Here is a 21,837-nt window from a genome sequence, read left to right as displayed (position 1 = left end):
GATTTTCATATCATGCATAACATTTTACATTAACTGATGAGCCATCATAATTTTTAAATTAATTTCTTGCAACCACAAAGTGCTTTGAATGTTGAGTACTTTGCGAAACTAAGACAGCGATACTCAATTCACTATCCATCTTTTTTCAGTTGGCTTCTCTTCCATCCTTGCTATACACAAAAAATCAAGACTTGAACAGGCAGTGGTTCTCAGTTCGAAAAGCACATCACATTTTCGGTGCAGCAAATCTTTTTACAATTACACTCATCAATCAGTGTCTGTGTTGAATGATGTGCAGGCAAGAAAAGTCTTCATTGTTTATTGAATTCAAATTAGCAAGCAACAGTACAGATGGAGAAAGTTCCACATAACTCAAACCACATTCAAACTGGAATAAGTTCTCAGAAAGTTAACTTTTCGTTTACGAATGTCAACTTTGTTAGTGATGCATTAGGTATCCTAAAATGTACATCTTAGTACTTAAAAGCACTTCGTTATTTGTCTAATCTGATTTTTTCTTTTTTGTATGTGGTATTGACAAGCAATGTCTTAATTTTCCAGAATCTGTCTTCTTCAGAAGCCGGAAAAACAAATGATATGACTGCTGTGTCTCAGGGTTCCTCAGAAACGGAAACCTTGATAACTGAGGCAGCAAACAGCTCCTCTGACAATCCTCTAAATGAAGGCAGACTAATTAAAGGTAAGAATGTGAAGTTTTATTTGAAAACTCCATAGTGTGACTTACTTTCAAAAGTTTTTAGTCCTGCATTTTATCAATGTTTTTAACAATGTAGGATATCCATCTTCTCTTTTCATTTCACTGTCATTTATCAAAACAACCTTTCGGTTTTTTGTAGACACATCCTAATAAAACGTTTCTGAATGCTATTTAATCTTTGATATAACATGCTGTGGTCTTACTTTGTTTTCAGTTGCACTTTGTAAATTTTGAAATAAAATTCTTAACAGCTTTCATTTGATCAAGACGCAAGTATGTTTGAGTACCCAGTCCAAACAACTAAGATTAAGTGAATCTCACATTGGCTTGGTGTGGTTATTCTGATTAAATTGCTATTTGCACATATGTTCATTACTTGAATTTTTGTTGGCTTAAATATTTTTTAAACGTTAATTTTTGGTGGGATAGATCCTAATTTTAACATATTTTTAAAACAAATGTTATTCTTGCGGTCTCCCACCTGTTTTATTGTTAGCTTTTTCAATTCAGCTTTTGTTTTTGTTCTGCAATTACACTTCTTTTTAACTACTTACGTCAGAGACAAAGTTTTAACTTTGAAGTACACTGCCAGTACTCTATTGGATCTGCCTCACTTAATGATTTTGTAGTTGGAAATATTGACATTAAGGTACACATAATTCATCACGTTGTTTCAGAAAGTAGCTTTTTTGAAGCAGACTCGTACAAAATATAGGTGCACTGTTGATACGTTTTTTTTTCCGTTTCTTGTAGCTTCCTTTGCCCCAATTTGTTTTGCGATCAGAGCGAAAGAGAATGACCTCCTTCCTCTGGAAAAGAACCGTGTGAAGCTGGATGACGACACGGATGAGGAGGAGAGGGAAGATGAGGAGAGTACTAGCAGTGTTGCAGTCAAGGAGGCTGTGGCCCCAGTGCCTGAGGAAAAGAAGCCCCAACTGACTCAGGAGGAGCTGGAGGCAAAGCAGGGTAAATAATGAGAGCTTATACTGTCATATCCTGAGCACTGTGCCAGATATAGTTTCTGTGAACACAGGGAATTATAAGTGTACCAGCTTACCCGCCACTGGTGTGGAAGTCCTTCCAAAGATGATCCGGTGGTTTGGATTCCTTCCAGTGCCTGGTATTTGAAGGCTAGAAGGAACAAGTCTTCATATTTTCCTAAGAGCCTTTGTGCTGTTTTGAAGTGATTTGGGTGGAGATGAAAGAATTACATAATGTTCTTAGGAAAAGCCATTCTTTTCATTCTTCAGTACTCATCATGGTAGTTTGTTAGGGTCAGGTAGACACTCCAGCTTAATTATTTAGGTCTGCAGTAAGACGTATAAACATTTCACTGTAGTGATGCTACATTTTCACATTTTTTTTCTTAACGGACAATGAGAATAAGGCAACTGAGATCAAGAAAGTTGTTTTATCTTGTCTTGAAAGTAATCCCTAGTGTTCTGAAAACAAGTTCCGCAGGGAAATCATACAAAGTCTTTTCTGTTCAGTAATTGGAACTTGCTATGCTGTGACCTGCTACCAGCCACGACTTCAAAAGGGGACTTGTGGCATTTTTTATACAATTTTGTTTTGTTCTGCTCAGACATATACAAACCTTGTAAATCCACTGCTTATCTGATTTTCCTTCCCCTAGAAAAGTCTTTGGGATGTCTGTTTAGATGAGTGATGAATATCTTCCTTTCTGCAGAAAAACTTGAATTCAAATTAGCCTAACAAGTTAGCACTCAGTACCTCTTTAAGGTAGTGCTGTGAATATCACTTTAATGTAAGTATGTGATAGTTGCATATTTTTCTTGGAAAACAAAAGGGGTGCAATCGCAAATTTCACTAGTCTCATTCACAATGGTATTGTGCAATTACAGATATGATTAACAGACTTTGGGGGTATCTTATTATTTTTAGGTTAGCATGAAAGAATGTATTTCCTAGATAAGCCCTGATCACAGATCCCTATAAAACACCAAATTACTGAGCAGTTTGATTTCATTGAACACTGAAAGTTATCATCCACCAAACTGGAAATAAAAAAACATTGGTTATTAGAAAAGATGGATAACTCATATAATGCTTTAAATCTTAATTTTGTAGATGATCAGTTTATTTTAAAATACATTAACAATCGAAATGATATTGATGCAAGGTATTTTCCACATTTCTCTCTGTAATTACAAAAACTTGCCATGTTTCTTACTTCATTTTTTAAAACCGTAATTTAGATTTGATTTCTAGAATAGGTATTTATTTCTTTTTCTTTCACTGTCAAAGATTAGAATAAAAGTACAACATTCATTTGTTCTTTTTGTTATTGATTTGAGCATAGCTCAGTGAATATCCCATTAATCATTTTCTGACTGGATATGTACACTTGATATTAAAAAATCAGGAATAAAACCTAGCTGTTTTTGTTTTTAGCGATGCTTGTAAAAATGCAATTCTTATTGCTTTATTTTAACCCTTGTAATTCATCATGGATGTTAGCTAAATACATCAACAGTAATGTGACTAACAATAAAATATGCATTGGAATAACTTGAGCTCCCACCATACAGTACAGTAATTGAATGCTGTATACCTGGAGAAGAAAACAAGTACCAGCATAGTGTATGCACAATGCAAAGAAATAAATACTCTTGGCAGCTTTTTTCTTATTCATAAATGTGCCATAGCTGATCACACATCACCTGTGAAGTACCTTATTAATCTCCTAGAGGCAGGCAGTGTGTGGGCAATGGTAGAATATCACAGCACTAAATGCTGAGGTGAAAAATATTGAATCATTCTGTTCCTCTGGGTACAGGCATTATGGTAAGACTATAGATATTATATTTTGGTATATTATTGTTACTTGTCGTAGTATTGCTAATAATGTGTAAGTTAGAAATGTGAATTTTGCACTTGTCTCGTGCAAAGTTTAAAATGTGTTTTTGTCATATTGAAACGTTTTCTACGTAGTAGAACCGACACAACTCTGGATCTTTATTATTAAATAAGTGGAAAGACATTGAATTTCATAGCAGATTGATATTATCATTAGTTAATTATAATTGCTGTGTTCTTAATGAAGGGATTAGCTTAACATTTATTTTTTAGGGAAAAATATTTAAGAAGAAATATATATTTAAAAACAAACTTAACACTTTTAGTAAACTGATTGTCACTTTTTGATGTGAATAATATCAAAACATCTATGCAGTTAGAATGATAAAATGAGACAAAGTAAAGGACCTCAATACCTAAAATAAATAGCATTGCGGCAGTCATTTACTCACTAACTCAATTAGATTGTGTGGTATTGATCCAGGACCCAAAATCTAATCTGTATTGATGGAGTTTAAAAGGATTAGAGGTGCTTGTTGTGATTACAGATGCACTTTTGCTTTGATATAACGAAGACTCTTAATTCAAATGTTGACCAGATGGCCTTTTTACCCCCACTACAAAGACATGGTGGGCTGTATTATGTAGGCTATCCATCAATTAAATATGCTTCACTCACTATAGGAATATCTTAAAATTAAATTGCTTCTGTGTCTCCTAAAAGCATGTTCTTCCTTAGAGTTACAGGGATACTTGCTCCAGTACAGTAAATCTGTCTTAAAGGTTGGAAATTTTCATTGTTATAGTAGAGAATATGGGTTGCTGTCTAATTAATGTAATGGCTTGCCAAGACTTCCTGTGACCCACTTTGATTAAGTTGTCTACCAGTTCCTCTCTGTCTAAAATGACAAAGCATAAAACGGTGATCTCTTAAAAATGCAGTGGACTGTCTAGTCACCTTGAGATGTAGACCCCTGACTCTTGAAAATAAGGTCCATTTAGATAAATTGCAGTAAATCAATGTAGACTTGTAGTTTAAAAAACATCCTACAGATCTGTTTTAGTTAGTATTTTTGTCACTCTACATTTTCCCTTCCTGTAGTGGTACTGGTGAATGCTGTATATTTTGTAATACAAGTTGTGATGACAAATTTTGATAGTTTCATCACTGGTTACTTTGTACAATATGGCTGGGGAAGCTCCTATGAAAACTTTTATGATGTTTTTTTTAATTCACAAGTGAGTACACAACCTCTCATTACTGAAGTACATTGCTAATAACAGATTAGAAAGGAGACAGCTTTGCTTGTATTTCTTGGCACAATATCCAAGTAATGTAGTTATAATTTAAATAGAGGTACCTGCAGCCAAGCCAACCCAGTGTGTTTGCTTGCTCAATAATCAATTTGTTGCCAGTTTTGAATCTAGCTTGATAATTGCTTAGAAACCTACAGAATATTATTAAATATATATATATATGTATACTGACAGATGGACAGCTTGCAGTAATAGAAAGTTCTAACAAGACCTTGAATGAGTCAAAATCTCATTGTGTTCGTTAATGATTGTCTCAGGATAAAGAAACTTTACTTTTTTAAATTAGAAGAATAAATAGCATTTGACTGTAAGAATACCACAACAGTAATCAAATCTAAGCATTAAGATCTCAAATGTATATTGTGATGGTGATTAGTCTGTAATGCTGAAATAGTTCCCACTTACTGCAGTGATTAGCAATTCTGTCTAATGTACATGAGGTGTTGAACTAAGTGGTAAATTGTGCTCTTGCATAGATTTTATAGATTTCTGATATTTTTGTATGTGCCCCTTCCACCTAAATGAACGGTCTTTATCTCCAGTATATTTTTAGTGGTTAATCCATGTGTTCCTTTTCTAAGAAAAAAGATCTTTGGAGTTTGAGGCGTAAGGGAATTTCTCTATGACCTCTTCACAGCACATCATGTCAAACTAAAGAAACAGCACTTGGCCTAAAGGCCTACCACAGTATTCACCCTCAGAATTTTTTTCAGCCATAATTATGTTAATTGTGTTAAATGTTTTTTTTATTTCTGAGGATGAGATGAGTTCCACTGGGCAGAGGTGTGAAACATGAACACACAGTAGAGTTTTGCAGGCATATTTCACAGAAAGCGTCGTGTTGATAAGTGGGTCATGATGACTAATAATGGCTTCAGTAGTTGGCTGTATGGGATCCTGTTGTCCAACTGTGTGTGAAATGAGTTTGCCACACTGAAGCCAAGCAAAAAAGCCTGCAAGGTTTCTCAGCAATGCTTTGTTCTAGTCTGAGTTGTCAGCGCAGTCATAATAAATAACAAATCATGTGTTCTTGGTGTAGCTAAACAGAAGCTGGAAGACAGGCTGGCGGCTGCGGCCAGGGAAAAGCTAGCCCAGGCCTCCAAGGAGTCGAAGGAGAAGCAGCTGCAGGCGGAACGCAAGAGGAAAGCAGCTCTCTTCTTGCAGAACCTCAAACACCCGCTGGGGGAGGCGGAAGCCAAGAAACTGGAAGAGATGCCTTCTCAATCAGAGGTACCAGATCCCTTGCTTTTGGGCTTTAGATGCTCAGCTGCAGTGCTTTCACCTCTCACCATCAATCCACCTCTTATTCTAAGCACCCATGGGTTAAGCAACTACAGAAAAAAAAAACAGTAACCAGACCCCTTTCATTACATAGTTTTATACTAGTTGATAACAAAACCTGTCAAATGTCTCCTGGGCATTAAAGCCTAATATGAGTTATTCTAACACATTATTGCCAAGGGGAGCTTTTAACAAATACCTCTATATTTCCTTTGCAAGCTGTAGGCCTGTATCTGGTTTGTTAAGTTTGAATTCTGTAACCTGCTGCTTTAGGTGAGGAGGAAACTGTTCTGTGAGGAACACGGTTTGCCTTTGCGTTTTAGGGAGTTGAATGTGGAAAAGGTAAGTCTGACACTAAATGAAACGCTGTAAAGTTTTTAGCTGCTATTTGTGGAGAACGTTGACTGTAAGTCTTTCTATACCTCTGTTGTACAAGGAAAATAATGGAGTATTGATCTCCAAAGAGCAGGGCATCCGGACAGAGAGTGATGGTGATCAGCATCTATATTGTCTTCATCCACCTTAAGGCAATGAATTGTATTTTTTTATGTCAATGCAAACCCAAACTAGACTCTTCTGAATTTGGCAGGATTCTCCGATGGTGTGTTTCTGATCGATTTAAGCTAAGTATCAAATTGGGATAATTTTTTTAATAAGTTTTAAAAAAAGTTTTAATAAGTTTCTAAATGAAAGTTGCCGGCAGTATAATTTAGAACATTTATATGTGCAATATCTTCTATTTTGGTCAACATATGAACATTTATTGTGGGTGTATACATCTAAAAAGTGAAAATCATTTCTGAAACCCATAATACATATACATATTTTCATGCTCAATGAATTATTCTTTGCATTGATTTGGAAGGTACTAGGAGCCATTAAATTTGGTCAAGATGATGTTGTCTTAAATTGTCTCTTTATTGGCTAAAACAATTGAATTGATTTTGTCCTTTACTGCCGATTTATAATTGCCTTTGAAACGTGGAAATGTATTGCCATCTCTTCTCCTGGGAAACCTCCCTGGAAAGTCAACAAAAAAACTAACTTTTCATGTATTTCAGTGACTCGTGAATCCTATTAATTCCAACTGAATTATAAACATCTAAAAAAACAACTATCTTTTCTATATTCATGCATTTAAGGGTTCATCATACGTCAGATTAGCTGGGTTTTTTTGGTCTCAGTATAAAGCTTTCACTTGTCCTTGTCCACATGCTACTTGAAACAGAATCAAGGAAGTGAATGAGGCACCTCATAGAAACATGGTAAATGAACAGTGTTGAGGTACAAATATTTTGCTCATTGTGTAAGTAGTTTATCTTCTGCTCACAGCTGTCATGCAATATGTTATATCCTGTCTTTTTGCTGTAGGGAGTGCAGACTTGTCGTTGAAAATTATTGGAAAGTTGAGTGTTTTATGAAGACGATTCATGTGTGTTTTTTAAAGCACTTATTTGATGTTTTATTTAATTCACAGAGGGAAAACTTACAGTGCTTCTCTGTAATGTAAATTATTGAGAAGTATACTATTGCAAATCAAGATTTTTTAAAACCATTTCCCAATAAAATATTTTATTAGTGATTTTTTTATTTGTTCCAAGAAGATAATCATCTCTATGGGGATCTGCATATAAAACATGGTTATTAGGAAAACAGTTATAAGACAGATTTAAATTAAAATCATCGGCAACTTAAAATTCTATCATAAAATGTTTCACTGACTATAAATAATGCTAATGTATTATCAGATAATTTAAATGTACTGCATCTTTGCTATGTTGCTGACACCACCAGTTATTATCAGTACCTCTTCAAATTGTACTGTTGTATCTTGTAAAAAGCATTTTAGAAGACATTAGAAGTTGTTAGTAATACAGAGCCTGTAAAATTGATGTTTCAAACTTAACTTCTATAGTCTTTGACTATTTTGGTGTCAACTGATAAATGTTTTGCAAACTCCCCCCCCATTTACTATGACTTAATCTTATGGAAAAAATAAAACCATTATTACACCCATTTTTTGCATTTTCATAGTGAGCTTCTTTTGGTTTTGTGTTCATAGCGATCATTTTTGCCTAGAAGAATAAAAAAAGTTAAAAGTTGATAAAACTAGGGTGGAACATACATCTGGGATTTAAGTCAAACAGGATGTTGACAAAAACTCAGAAATTAACTTTTATTTGAAAAGACTTTGCAGATTAAATAGTGCAATCTGTTATGGAAAATCTGTCCTGTTGGTTCCTTACAGGATAAAGCAGCTGTGGCAGATAAGACCTCTTTTAAGTGGAAATAAGATTCAGAGAAGCTGTTTGAAGTCTATCATCTTGTCTGGCACTTTTAATGGCATTGTCAGGTCTTTCATATGTGTTCCTAAACTTCTGACTCCCGCCTTACTGTTCAGATGAGGTATAGCCAATTAATCTTTCAACAGATGTAAGGAATGGACCTTTTCTGCATATTTCAGTTTATAAAAGATTTTAAACTGTTATGATAACAAACATTTGAATCTACTGTTCCAACTCCTGAAAGCTGCATTACTGTGGCAAAGGCACAGTTAGTGGACAAAGGATTTTACATTGGCATTTAAATTTAGTTAATAGAACATTCAACCATTAGGTGTGGCCAGTATGGCCTATGTATGCTGTCTACAAACATGTTATAGTATGCCACTGTGTCATAATTTACCAACATGTATAGTTATGTAGGTGGATGCATTTTTCCACAAGAATCTCAGTCACTCACACAATGGAGTGGAAAGTCCTGTCTTAGGTGTTGTATCCCATAAATACTTGATTAGGTTCAGATCTGGTGAGGTGATGGAGAAGACCATTGTATATGGATGACATTTGTGTCATGCTCGACAAACCATTGGGCGACCACATATGCTCTATAAATGGGGGCATTATCATCTGGGAAGATAACCCTCTCTGCAGGAAAGAAATGCCAAAGATGACGAAATTGTGCAGATGATCACTTATTCTCTTGGAAGGCAATGTTAATGCTTGCTACTTAATGATACTAAGTGCATGCAAACCATGACAGGAAAATACACCTGACGATTAATGGAACCACCAGAATCCTCAGTGAAGACATGTTGAAGGATGATTCATCTAACCATACTGCATTTCTCATGAAAATGGTCTGTCTTGCCCCTGGTTGCTTGGTTTCTCATGCCCCAGGTTGAAATTTGCAGTCTATTGCCTGTTTTACTTTCAACTTTGAATTAATGCTCAGATATCACAGTCTTGGAGGATGCGCTTTCCCTCACTGTTGTCCCTGGTCTTTCTCGCAGGGTTTCGTGCTGACATCACCTCAGACTTTGCTGCTTGTGAAAGATCAGCAGGTTGATCACTGAATCCTTGCAGATTTGCCTCAACAATTACCCCTCTTTCAAGGGTCAAAGAGATCTCCAGTAGCTATGCTAACCACAATTACCAAGTGAAACCAAGTGTCACTGTTTTATATGTGACAAGTACACCAGGATGTTATTTGTTTAATTAATGCATGAGTAGCACTTCCTTCACTTACCTACAGTAGGTATTTGCATCTTTTTGTATCCTACCTATACCATTATATGATCCAAGCAAAAGACTAACAGTCATCTTTATAATTTGACCACAGCGGGTTGCTTGTATATATGCAGACAACACTGCTTATTTAGTGCAAATAAGTATTTCTGTTATTATTGGTGTTCATTTAGTTCCTAGACTTTTGGGAGTGTAAAATGGTAAAGCTAAATATATTTCTGCATTGATTTCTCTCAATCCCATTATCTCAGAACTCAGTTTTTTTAATTAAATGAAGATAATTAAAATGTTTAATCAGTGTAGTTAAAAGTCCTGTGTGCTAAATGAGTCATTGTACATTGCAGTATCTATGGAATTCAGCATGAGTTCAGTGAGGCTGAGAAAGGAAAATATGTGTAATTAGGATGTGTATCAGAGCTATGATTTTTTTTTCCCTTTGTAATGAGAGTTAAAGTATTGCTGAATGACAATTCTGAATGCTGCTGGACTTTCAGATTGTAGAATTCTTCCACATCGCATTCTGGTAAATTGTATTTGTAGATTAAATGAAACAGTTACATCTGAGTCAAATAGTCTGTGTTCATAATGATTTCATAGTTTTTTCCCTTTTACCCTATTACCTTTTAGCTTCTCCCCACCTTTATGTGTATATACAGCAGTAATGTAGAGGAAATGTACAGTAATTCACTACTTAACTAGAAACTCTACAGAGGAGAATAATTCCAGTGGATTTATTTCACTATCTGGGAGAACTGTTCTGCAGCACTATGTTTGCTAGAACTTTGGGAGAAGACTTAAGTTATTTGAAAACGGTCAAGAGAGTATTTCTGGTAATGGCCTAATTATAACTTCTGTTTCAGTGGATCTGAATTTCTCTACTTTTATCCTGAACTTCCTTTGAACTTGGGAGAAACTGCAACATGTTTACAGGGCATTAGAAGTCCAGAATTGTAATACAGGGTTTTGCCCCTCTATTTACACTTATTAATTTAGTAGGCTTTTATCTAATGTGACTTAAATCACATTTAGAAAAGATGCAAAGGGTACAGTAGCTTAAAACCACAGAACACGGTTAAATATTTGACATTTACAGGATAATAGATAACCTTTGTATTTTCTGTTCATTTACTTGTTTAAACGTTTCTTGGGTCAAGGAATGTATGGACATTTTATCTTCCAAGCAAAGATCTGTAACAAATGATTGTTTTCTTTTATCTTTTTAATGTGGGTTACTGCATTTTATTAATAAACTAAACTAGCTCTGTCATGTTTCTCAGAACTTTAATTATCAGAGTTTATTTTTTATTTTTGAAGCACCACTTTTCTATAGACTTTTTTGTGGTTATGTTTGCTTCTATCCAGAAATTGAGGATTGCTGCTTGTTAGAACACAAAGCTTGAAATGCCAGCAGCCATATCACCCTGCAACTCATGACTCATGGCAACCCACTGAAGCTAAGTGGGTGTGAGCCTGGTCAGTACCTGGATGGGAGACCTCCTGGGAAAAACTAAGGTTGCTGCTGGAACAGGTGTTAGTGGGGCCAGCAGGGGGCGCTCACCCTGCGGTCCATGTGGGTCCTAATGCCCCAGTTTAGTGACGGGGACACTATACTGTAAACAGGTACCGTCCTTCGGATGAGACGTAAAACCGAGGTCCTGACTCTTTGTGGTCATTAAAAATCCCAAGGCGTTTCTCGAAAAGAGTAGGGGTGTAACCCCAGCGTCCTGGCCACATTTCCCATTGGCCCTTACCAATCACGGCCTCCTAGTAATCCCCATCTATGAATTGGCTTCATTACTTTACTCTCCTCCCCACTGATATCTGATGTGTAGTGGATCCAGGTGGATGCTGCACATTGGTGGTGGTGGTGGAGGGGAGTCCCCATTACCTGTAAAGCGCTTTGAGTGGAGTGTCCAGAAAAGCGCTGTATAAGTGTAAGCAATTATTATTATTGAAAGCATGAATAATTTGACATGATGATAAAGAGCTTTCAAAGTATCTCAAAACTTTACATACAAGCACACAGCTGAAGTGCAATACCCACCAGGATGCCACACAACAGTCATTACGATCCAGCTGCCCAAAAACACAGTACATTGCAGGAAAAGTAAGAAATTGTTTCACTGATTGAATTAAAGGAGACCTCTTGTGTGTAACCTAAAACAGAACACCAGGGTTCTCACCCCTACTTTTCCAAAGTCGCGTTGCTTGTTCCTAAATCTTATGGTACTAAAGTTACTAAGACTAATCATACCTTATTGTATACTTTATTTAATATTTTTTTCCTGAGACAAAAAGGTTTCTCTGCTAGGTAGTATACTTTTGGTGACATTTTTGGAACGAGAGCTGCAGAAGCTAAGTTTGAGAGATATACATGAGATGCTCACAAGAAACCGTAGGAAGAAGATACTTCATTTAGTATCTTTCAAAGGCCAGGTTTTGTAATTATTCTTTTTTTTCCTCTTTTTTACAATGTGTAGGAGTTTGGGGAATGAATTATGATTCTTCTTATTGATGTATTTTTTTCTGACTTTTATCTTGAAAAAGACATTGCAATTAGATATATTCCATGCCTAGCAGCACTTATTTTTGTTTAAAACTATTTAACAATGTCTGTGCTCAGTAGTCAAACCAGAATTAAAAACGCATTGCATTAATTTGCAATCTAGGATCTTTTAACAATATTTGAATCATGTTAAAATATTAAAAACAGACATAAAAACCCAAAATGGGAGCTCACAAGAAACCAGAAAAATGGATTTATTGGATATTTTGAAGATGAGAGAAAACGCTGTCATTGTTTTGCCACTTGCTAAATGTATTCTAGCCCTATTTCTGTTAAGAATCCAATTTCTGCAAATGAATGCAGCCAAGTACAGTTTAAGGTGCATTCCCCTCTTCTCCCAGCCTTGTAAATAGATTTCTAGTTAGACCCGCAAACAAAAGACAAGGTGCCTGAAATCGAAGACTTGGTGGTGTAGTCAAAAATATCTTGTCAGATGGCTGTTGACTTTGAAAACAGTTGACTTTGCTCCAGGAGACTAATGAGTTTTTGAGGATTGGGTGGATTGGAAGGAAACTAGTCCTGCTGTTGGGAGTGGAAAATAATAGATCCTGGAATAATCGGCTTAAGAAGCATTTCTTCAGTTGCTCATTGTGAAGTGATACCAGCCAATACAAAATTAGGAAAGACCAGCCCTCCAAAAGCTTAATAGTGTTTTATGTTTGTCAGTCAAATCTCCGTTTGGCTATTCCTCCAAATGGAGCTAGTTATCATAGTCTGTTTGTTGAAGGTATTGTGGTGGGAGTGATCATACTCGCATTAAATCTGATGAAATTTAGGTGAGATTTTAACATACAAATAAGTGTTGTAATCATTTTCCTGAAAAATAAGGTATATTTCAAATGATAATCCCAGTAAAATGCATCTTTGCATATTGTATTTTTTATTTACTTTATAGAAAAAACTGAAAGAACTGTGTAAGCTTAATGTTCCATCTTTAAAGATTAAAAGATGTGATTTCCTTTTTTACAGAAATGTAAATTACATTTTGCTGGTCACATCAAAGGGTCATTACAGTAATTACAATCTCTAGCATCCGGTTTTCGTACTATAGCTTTAACCTTTAACCTTTGCTTTAATCCAAACCAATTTATCTGTCAAATCAGTCACTGTGAAAATCTACTGTAAGACATGGAACTATGTGCAAATTGCAGAGATTGTCAGAAAAAATCATAAAAAAACCTTTCATTTTAAAGTAGCAAAGCTGTTTCCCAACACCTCCTAAAAGGCATTTTTATTTAACGGTAGTTCCAGACTGTCATGTTTCCCCGTGGTGATTGCCATCTATGTCATAATCTTCAATAATGCCCATGTTAACCACAGGCTTAACAAGGATTGAAGACTTTAGCACAGATTACAATTAAAAACCATTCCCTCAGACTTCCTGTTGGAAGGAAAATGGCCCAGGAAAGAAAATCACTAAGTACTCTTTCACTAAAAGCTGTTTTAAATTAAAAAAATCTCCATTCAGTGAACCTAGAATAAAAAAAAAACATGTCAGTTTTATTGCAGATAGAGGGGATCATTTTCATTAGACACTAAAAGAAAAAAAACTAGCTTTATTTTGAAAATTGAAAAGAAAATGTGTTTTTCATTAGCAATGGGAAGTGCATTTCTATAAAAGGGACCATAAATTCTTATAAGCTTGAAAGTGCACAGTGTTTCATGAGAGAACGTTGTAATTACATCAGATTCACCGAGAAATTCTGTAAATGTTTAAATACATGTGGTGGTACAGCAAAATATAAGTGTTCATTGTTTCATACCACAATTGAAGAGGTCTGCAGTAGAATGAACTGTAAGCAATTCCTCGTCTCAAATACACCTCACCTATTTGTAAAACGCTCAGAATGAATATCTGTACCTCTCCAAAAAGTATTTTTTGAATTTTGAAAACAGAACAAAGCTGTTGAATAGCACTAGACCCGAGCCTTCAGATATCCATACAAAAGTGTTTTTAGTCAGTTGCCTGAAGAGGTTACTTGAACCTTGTACCTCTGCATAAGTAGAATAGCATCAACAATATTCATTGTAAATAAATTAATTGTGTTCATGTTTAAGACTTTGAATATTTTTAGGAAGAGCAGATCTTGCTTATCATTTAAATTTATGTTCTGGATTTAAGGTTCCTTACTAAAGAGGCAGCAGGTGCACAGCAGACCTGGCTCTGCTTAAAGCCTGCGCAGCTTCTCTCATTCCTGGTTTGATGGAAGTAAATAGCCTGTGTGCTGTGAACCCCTCACCTGTCTCCTGTTGACCTGGCTCTGACAGCCTGATGAAGAGCAGTAACATCAACCTACAGAGGGAAACATTAGAGGAAATGAAGTGAGGCTTTGTCTTCCAGGTGTCTCCACACAAGTAATCAAGGGGATAGCTCCCTTGTGAATATACCAATTAGCACAATATCACAGGATTGGAGACATGTGACGGTTGCTTCTGTGGTTTTCTTCCGACATTCTGACAAGTGTTTTTTTTTTTAATTCAATGTAATTTTTTTTTTTTTATATATATATACACATTTTACATTTTGCGTGCACGTGTGTGTATAGTGTATTCACATGGTTGCCTTTGAATGGAAGCTTATGATCTGGAACTAATACATTTTTAAACTTTTTCGTATTTTAAAGGTCTTTCAGTTAAAGTCAAGTTACCTGAAATCTGAATCTCTTCACCATTCTGAGATGCAGAACTACATACGTCACTAAAATATAATGACAGAATAGAGATTTTTTTAAACGAATGGAGGAAATGCAAGAAATGTAGCCATTTTCTGAGTGGCTGATCTTCACAGTGAGGTAGAAAATAACTGTCAAGCATTTCAAGGCCTGCTGGTTTATTTTGATGTCAGCTCTTGCATTGACTTCCCCAATTGCCGGAAGCAAAACCCGTTTTTGTGTGCTTTTATTTTGTTGTGCTATATAATTGATTTAGGTCTTTTGTCTTAGAATCGCCAAGTTACTTTTAAATGTAGTTCCTCTAGTGAGCTTTTTTCTTCTCATATCATTTGGTTAAATGGCAAATAGACAACTTTTTTTTCCTCAGCTGGGTAGCGAATGGGAGAAAAAAATACCCTTTTCAAAATCTATTATATTTTCTATGTGTGTTATGAACACTGCAGTGTCTGAGCCTATTTAATCTTTACAAGGTTAACTATTTTTTTAGAACCGCAGACCATTTCATAATATTTTGATTAGTGCTTTGTATTGTAATTTGCTTCACAGAATTAAAAGCAGAAACTTCTCGCGCTTTTGTTAAAGCAGTGTTCCCCTGTGGAGATGTTTTAATAGCTAATTTCTTCTATTACACATAGGTAATTTTAATACAGCAAAGAAAGCTTAATAATCCGTGCCACTTTCTTTTATCTCCTTTTCTATTTTAAACGCGTTTTAGTGAAGGATAATGTACATGTTATTTAATACTAGAGTAGTAATGAGAAATCAGTATTCCTTTGGATTTAGCATATTATTAATGGCTATTGAATCCTGGTATGTGTTGTGTTATCTTACTGGATTTATATCCAACTGGAATATTAAACTACTTAAACATGAGTATAGTCCTTTTAAAATAGAATGCAGAAACAAAAATAAGTCTTATTGTCCTTTTGTTGTGGAAAAGCATTTTGATCCATTGACTTTAATTGCTTCACAAGTACAAGCAACTTTAAATCTTTAATGATTTCCCTGTTTTACTGTATAATTTTACTTAATTGTACTCAAGCCTGCATGTAGAAATAGCTCACAAACTTTCAATTTTTCCAATTGCTTTGCAATTGGATTTTAATTACAGCTATTACTTTTCCAAAGCTCTTATTGAATTTATGTAGATATTGCACCACAGGAAATTCTTACTGTTTGTGTTGTCCTCTTTTTTCATATTTTAAAGGGATCTAAAATAAGATTGTATTACAGTACAGAGAGGTTGAACTGTCATCGGTGAAGCATTTACCTATCAAACTAAGCAAGCACCATTAATTTATGTTGCTTGTTTAGCTGTGATTTTTGCATTCCTTTCCCCATTTTCTGGGATGCTGCTCAACCTTGAGCTAAGAGATCTGCCAATTGCTTTGAACCTTTTTGTCCAGTGGACATCCTGTTCAGTGCCCCATGAATGTCCTGAATATCTGAAAGTTTGCACGGTGTGACATGTCAGATTCTACATGCCAGCTACGCATTTCGCCAGTTCAGCCAAGAAAACCACAGAAGACCTTCCCAATAAAAAAGGTGGGTGTTCAGCTGTCCGTGTGAGCTTTAGGTAACATTTCTACAAAAACTGGCTGCTGAAATAAATTGATAGTTATATAATAGCTGAACTTATTAATGAAGTCCGTGACTCAAAGAGAATTTTAAGAGGGTTTCCTCTGTGTCTTAAATGACAGTCTTCTTAGATTCTCTCTGCCTACTCCAAAAAAGATCTTGCAACACAAGCTTGGACCTGCTGATTCGAAACAGGAATTTTGTAATTCTGGTATTGGACCATATGCACAGTAATGGAAGTTTAACATGCAAGCTTTCAAGACCCTGCAAATCCCTTCGTCATCTGGCGCTCTAACTTAACACGTGTCCCATTCCAGAGAATAATATCCTAATATTCCGAGTTAAAACCAGATGAGATTAAGCTCTCAGTGCTGTCTTTTATTTGTAACAGGTCAAAGAATGATCTGTCTAAATGCCTGACCAAATTTGTGGCTCTTGCCAGGTGCAGAGAAGAAATGCTTATGAAAGTCAAATAAGATGATGTAATCTTATTCAGTGTTTTGCTGCTTCAGCTCCAAAGTACATCTAATATATTTTTGTAAAGCCCTATTCGTTTTCTGGACACTTAATATGTGATGGTAAAAGAGTTAATGTAATGTGTCTTTGTGCAATGCTATAGGAGGAGATGCATTCCTGCAGTGGTATTCGAAAGATTGGCAAGGCTGCATGCTTTCTGGTATTATACTGTTGTGGTTGACTTGTTTCAGAGTTAGATTGGCAGCTGTGCAGGTCACAGTCCAAATCCCAGGGCAGAAGAGCTGGAGTCTTAAGGAGAGGCAGTAATGAAATTATGGAATCAGTTCTGATAACACGGGTCAGTTCTGGTGCAGAGGAGAGGTTTTGAAATCAGGGAAGCCGACATAGCAAAGAAGAATAAAGATTAGTTCCCTCTTGAATGCATTTCATAATGCAAAATGAAGCACTTTTTTTCAGACGTTTCAGGAATATATTCAGAAGTCTAGGTAAGGTCTTTTTAAAAGGAATATAAATTTCAAAAGCTCATAGCTATCTTCCGAGTTCTTACTTCACAATGTATGCAGAAACATTTTAATGTGCTTTAGACATTTATTTTCCAGGAAGAGAGTTGCATCAATTTACTTTAAGCCTTTTAATATCACATACTTTATAATGTAAAAAAAAATAGTGGAGAATGCAGCAGATGAATTCTCTCTGCATTGCACAATGAAGGGAGAAAATATTAAATCAAGTCTTTTGGGCTTTTGTGCTTTGTCCTTTGTCTGGTTTGGTTCAGCTCTCATTGGAGTGCTGAGAGACAAAATGAGATGGTCTTAGCTTAGTTCCCAGTGGGCATTCCTCATCCTTTTTTTTAACTTTAGAAGCAAAGAAACTGGTAAAAGAAGAAAAAGCCATACAGTTTAACAGGTAGATGCATCGTTACAAATTCGCCGCCACACTCTTCCTCACCCCTTGGCCATTTCAGCAGTTTGTGTTGGTAGATACCGAGACCAAGTGCAGGAGTTGAGTACTCACGGCCTCTCCTGGTGCGATTCCCAGCTGTAGTCAGTCACTGTTCTTGAACAGAAGATTCCCTTCCACTCAACTCGGTAGCACTTACCAGAAGAATGTTGAACACTGTGTGTTCCAGGCATTGCAGGAGCCCTGCATTGCAGCGACTGATCCCAGGGGTAGCTCCTGCCTCTGAATAGTTTTGATGACCTTGGATATCTTGCACAGCCACCCTGCAAAGTGTCCTCATTTGCCAAGTCAATAGTGAGGCTGTAGCAAACTGAGAAAGATAATGATAAATTAAAATGATTCAAATTGAAGATATTTTTACATACTGTTGATTTTTTCCCCTAAATTGGCATACTTTGTTTAATATTTAATTACTTTTACTCTTTCCATGACAAGTGGTTTATGTATATTTGTCAGTTTTGAGAGACCTGCAGTAAACTTTAATTTTTCTGTACAATCAATTTCTGTACATCCATTATGTATTTTATTTTAAAGATGCATTTATGTAGTTAATTTCAGAACTTTAGTCCTTAACAGTGTGTAAGCTTAGAGGCTTGAAGAGTCTTCTAGCTTGTGCAAGTACTGTATTTCTCAGGTTAGAGTATTTAATTAGCTCTTTAGTCAAAGAGTCCTCCTAGTGCTGTGTTCTTCAAGTGTTTTCATGTGAATGGGATTAAATACATGCAGAGTCATGGTCTAAACCTGAGTCCGTACTGTAGCTCATGAAATGTCAGATTGATGCTGTACATAATAACTTACCACCCAGACTTTCGTCTTCAGTGCTGTAACTGAGTATTACTCTTTGTAGGGTTTTTTTTCATATTGCCTTCATGAATCTTATGTTAAGAAGGTAAGAGCTGGTGGATTCAGATATCTCATCTGAACAGATGTGGGGAATCAACATGTTTCCTATAGCCTCAGGGATAAGCCTGACAGTCTTTACAGTTATTTTTAACTGAAAGCTTTTAAAATTGAGGCTCAATTATCTGCTTTAAAACCTATATAGAATATGGAGAATATGAGAGCTGTTGTAAAAGAAAAGTTTTCCAGAAAACAGATAGCGTTTTTCTTCCTATTTTTTGCAGTATAGCACTGTTAATGTGTCACATGGGGAAGATGAAGTCATTCCCACTACGATATGTGAACTGTGTGAAAATTTAATTGGGACAAATGTTAAAAATCCAGCGTGGCAGAATAGTACTGTAAGTTGGGACTCACGGGAGAACTTACAAGTGCTATGAGAAAATTGCTCGCCTTTGACATTTAACAGTATTTCTTTTCCTTGTTAAGATGATTTACAAAATGAAAAATTATGTTTAGTTGTTTCTTAAGTTACTTAAGTCCTGCTTGTCACAGAACACTAGCTCTGTGAGAAATCCTTAACCTTAACACTTAACCTGTTTGCTCACAATAAATGTCAGATAAACACAAAAGATTGCAAAATGTGTGTTTGATTCTCGCATAAAAAAAATAATAATACCCCCTGAAGGGAGTATCTGCCTTGCTGCCTGCTGGATAAAGCAACCAGAGATTGTCTGATGATGTCTGAACCACATAAATGCGAAAGGTTCTTCTCATGCAATGTCTTCCAGGGTTGGAAGAGTGAAAGGAGATAAAAGAAGGGATTCGCAGAAGAGTACAGAATCTAATTTGGGTGCTTTTCCTCAGTAGAAAAATGGTTCAGTTATTCACTTCAGTAGTTTATGGAACTGTATAAGACCTGTAAATGTTTCATTAGCTACAAACATGGAAACAGTGGTAAACTCTCCTCCCTACGGAGGCCTCCCAAGTGGTTCGGTTGGTGAAGGTTGATCACGAGTTTGAGCCTGGGTCTCGCACTGGCCAGCACCTGGCAAGGGTGCTATCGAGGTGCTGTTGAGGGCCGGATGTGGTTAGTTGCCCCTGGGCCTCGCCACTCTGCGACCCCTGTGGCTTCCCACGCGCTTGCGTGCATTGCAGTGCTGTGGGTGAGGGGCTCAGTCGGCTCCAAACCTCCGCTGCGTAGCCCATGACGCGTTAAAAAGACAAACGGCTCAAAGGTGGGCCGAGAGGAAGAGTCTGTCTCCACTTCCTCGGTCAAGGGGTTTGTAGCTGTGAGCCAAGACATGTCAAACACACAACTGACTATTGCACACTGGGGTGTATATTAAATGTTGATCCTAAATTTAGAAGAATTGTGTATATACACTGCCCCATAGATAAAATATTGCCAAGCGTGTGATGGATATTTTCCTAACATGAATGTATTAATACCTAAGTTAGCACATATTCTTAGATACTACACAGTTACTGTGTTCTGGTGGGTGAATTGGGATTACATAGTAAATGTGCTATTCAAAGGACCTGTGATGTCTTTGAATGTTTTGCGGGTAAGTTAAATTGGTAAACCAGCAAACGTTTCGCCTTTTTTCACATGTACAGTGTTAGAACTCTTCTGTACAGTTAGGTTTGCTGGAGCAGCCTAGGTAAATTGTTTGTGTAGCAGCAATTTTTGAACCTTTGATCCTTGAGTAAGGGCTCTGGAGCCTTGGCCACAGTTCCTCACTTCTTATAATAAATCCCAATATTCTGACAGAGTATGTTTTCTGCAATTTCCTTCAATACACATGTAGGTTAATCCCTGTTTGTTTTTGAACTGAGCTCTAAAATTGAATTTCATGTCTCTTGTTTCTTCGCCAGTTGCCCGAGATCAGCATTGTGCCTACTGCCACACCTGTCACCTCAAAGGTATCCACAGTCTTTGAGTCAAAGGCCTCTGAAAAATCAGCAAGCAAAAGCCGCGAGTCTTCCGATGCCCACGACAGGGAGAAGAAAAAGAAGAAGCACAAGAAAAGGTCCCGTTCTCGGTCGAGGTCCCGTACGCGGCATCACTCCAGATCTCGATCCTGTTCACGCTCCAAAGCCAAACACGCCCTCCCCAGCGCCTACAGGACAGTCCGAAAGTCAAGGTGAGTCCAATTCCCCTCAAACTAGAGAGCCAGCTGAAGTTAAACTTCATCCTTTTCAGTTTTTTTCTAGGGGAGCTATCAGTGCACAGGTCCGTGCTCATCCATCATGCAGGAGACATTCAATCATCTTGTCTGCAAAGGGAGACTAACTCGTTTGTTTAGAATATATTCATTTTTGGTCAAGTGTTTAACATATGTATCAGGTGATAAAGCCGGAAGGCCTCACTCACACAGACGGCAAGCAACCTTGTCTTGACAAAGGATAAAGCAGATCTTGTTTGTATGAGGTCGCTCAAGGTCTTAAGCCTACAACAGTGACACCTTCTTGGGGATCCAACTGAGCTTTTAATGACTTAAGTGAATCAATTATATCAATTAATTGCTCGCTGTTCTTTCCTGTTTTGTTGAATACATAGTAGATGCTGACTTTTTTTTGTTGCGTTTTTGCTGCAATATTTTCACTCACACCATAATGTCAGATTCTGCTATGTCATAATATAGAGGGAAAGCCTTTTCTGGTAAGCTGGGATGTAGAAACTTGTTTTAGTTTATAATTGTGGGTTCATAATAGAGCTGAATGCGTTAATTTCAGAGTGAAATCCTATTTACTTTGAGCTAAATACCCCAACATTTATTTTTGTAATTTTTGCCATTTGCATTTAATTATGAACAAATATGCACACCTTAAACATACCTACTGTTGCTCCATTCTTCTGCTTGTGCTTTCAGCTCCTGTGCAGGATAGTGAGCAACAGTAGTGCGGACCTTATTCATATACTGTATCCGTCATGATGGACGCAGCTTGCCAGGGTAACAGTCCTGGCACTTCCATTGTTGTTCAACAGAATTCAACCATTTAGGTTGTTTTTGCTCACACCTGAGGGAAAAAAAAATCTGCTGTTTTTATTGTTTTCACTGCAGTGTATGTCGCAGA

The 21,837-nt window shown here is 36.6% G+C and overlaps 1 protein-coding gene across 4 annotated transcripts in view; it reads left to right on the top strand.

The window, feature by feature from the left end:
* sfswap (splicing factor SWAP) overlaps positions 1-21,837 on the top strand; it is a 73,062-nt gene that overhangs the window by 31,244 nt on the left and 19,981 nt on the right. For all 4 annotated transcript variants that reach the window (XM_088935542.1, XM_088935543.1, XM_088935540.1 and 1 more), the window contains exons 11-14: positions 562-700; positions 1,472-1,684; positions 5,895-6,085; positions 20,635-20,903. In XM_088935542.1, coding sequence (XP_088791668.1) covers positions 562-700; positions 1,472-1,684; positions 5,895-6,085; positions 20,635-20,903 — 812 coding nt within the window. The remainder of the gene's footprint in view (positions 1-561; positions 701-1,471; positions 1,685-5,894; positions 6,086-20,634; positions 20,904-21,837) is intronic.

This window comes from Atractosteus spatula, chromosome 17, assembly GCF_055471065.1.
Source record: "Atractosteus spatula isolate fAtrSpa1 chromosome 17, fAtrSpa1.hap1, whole genome shotgun sequence".
In the NCBI taxonomy this organism is placed as follows: Eukaryota; Metazoa; Chordata; class Actinopteri; order Semionotiformes; family Lepisosteidae; genus Atractosteus; species Atractosteus spatula.
The sequence above is the reverse complement of the archived record's forward strand: the minus strand, read 5'-3'. Positions and strand labels throughout refer to the sequence as shown.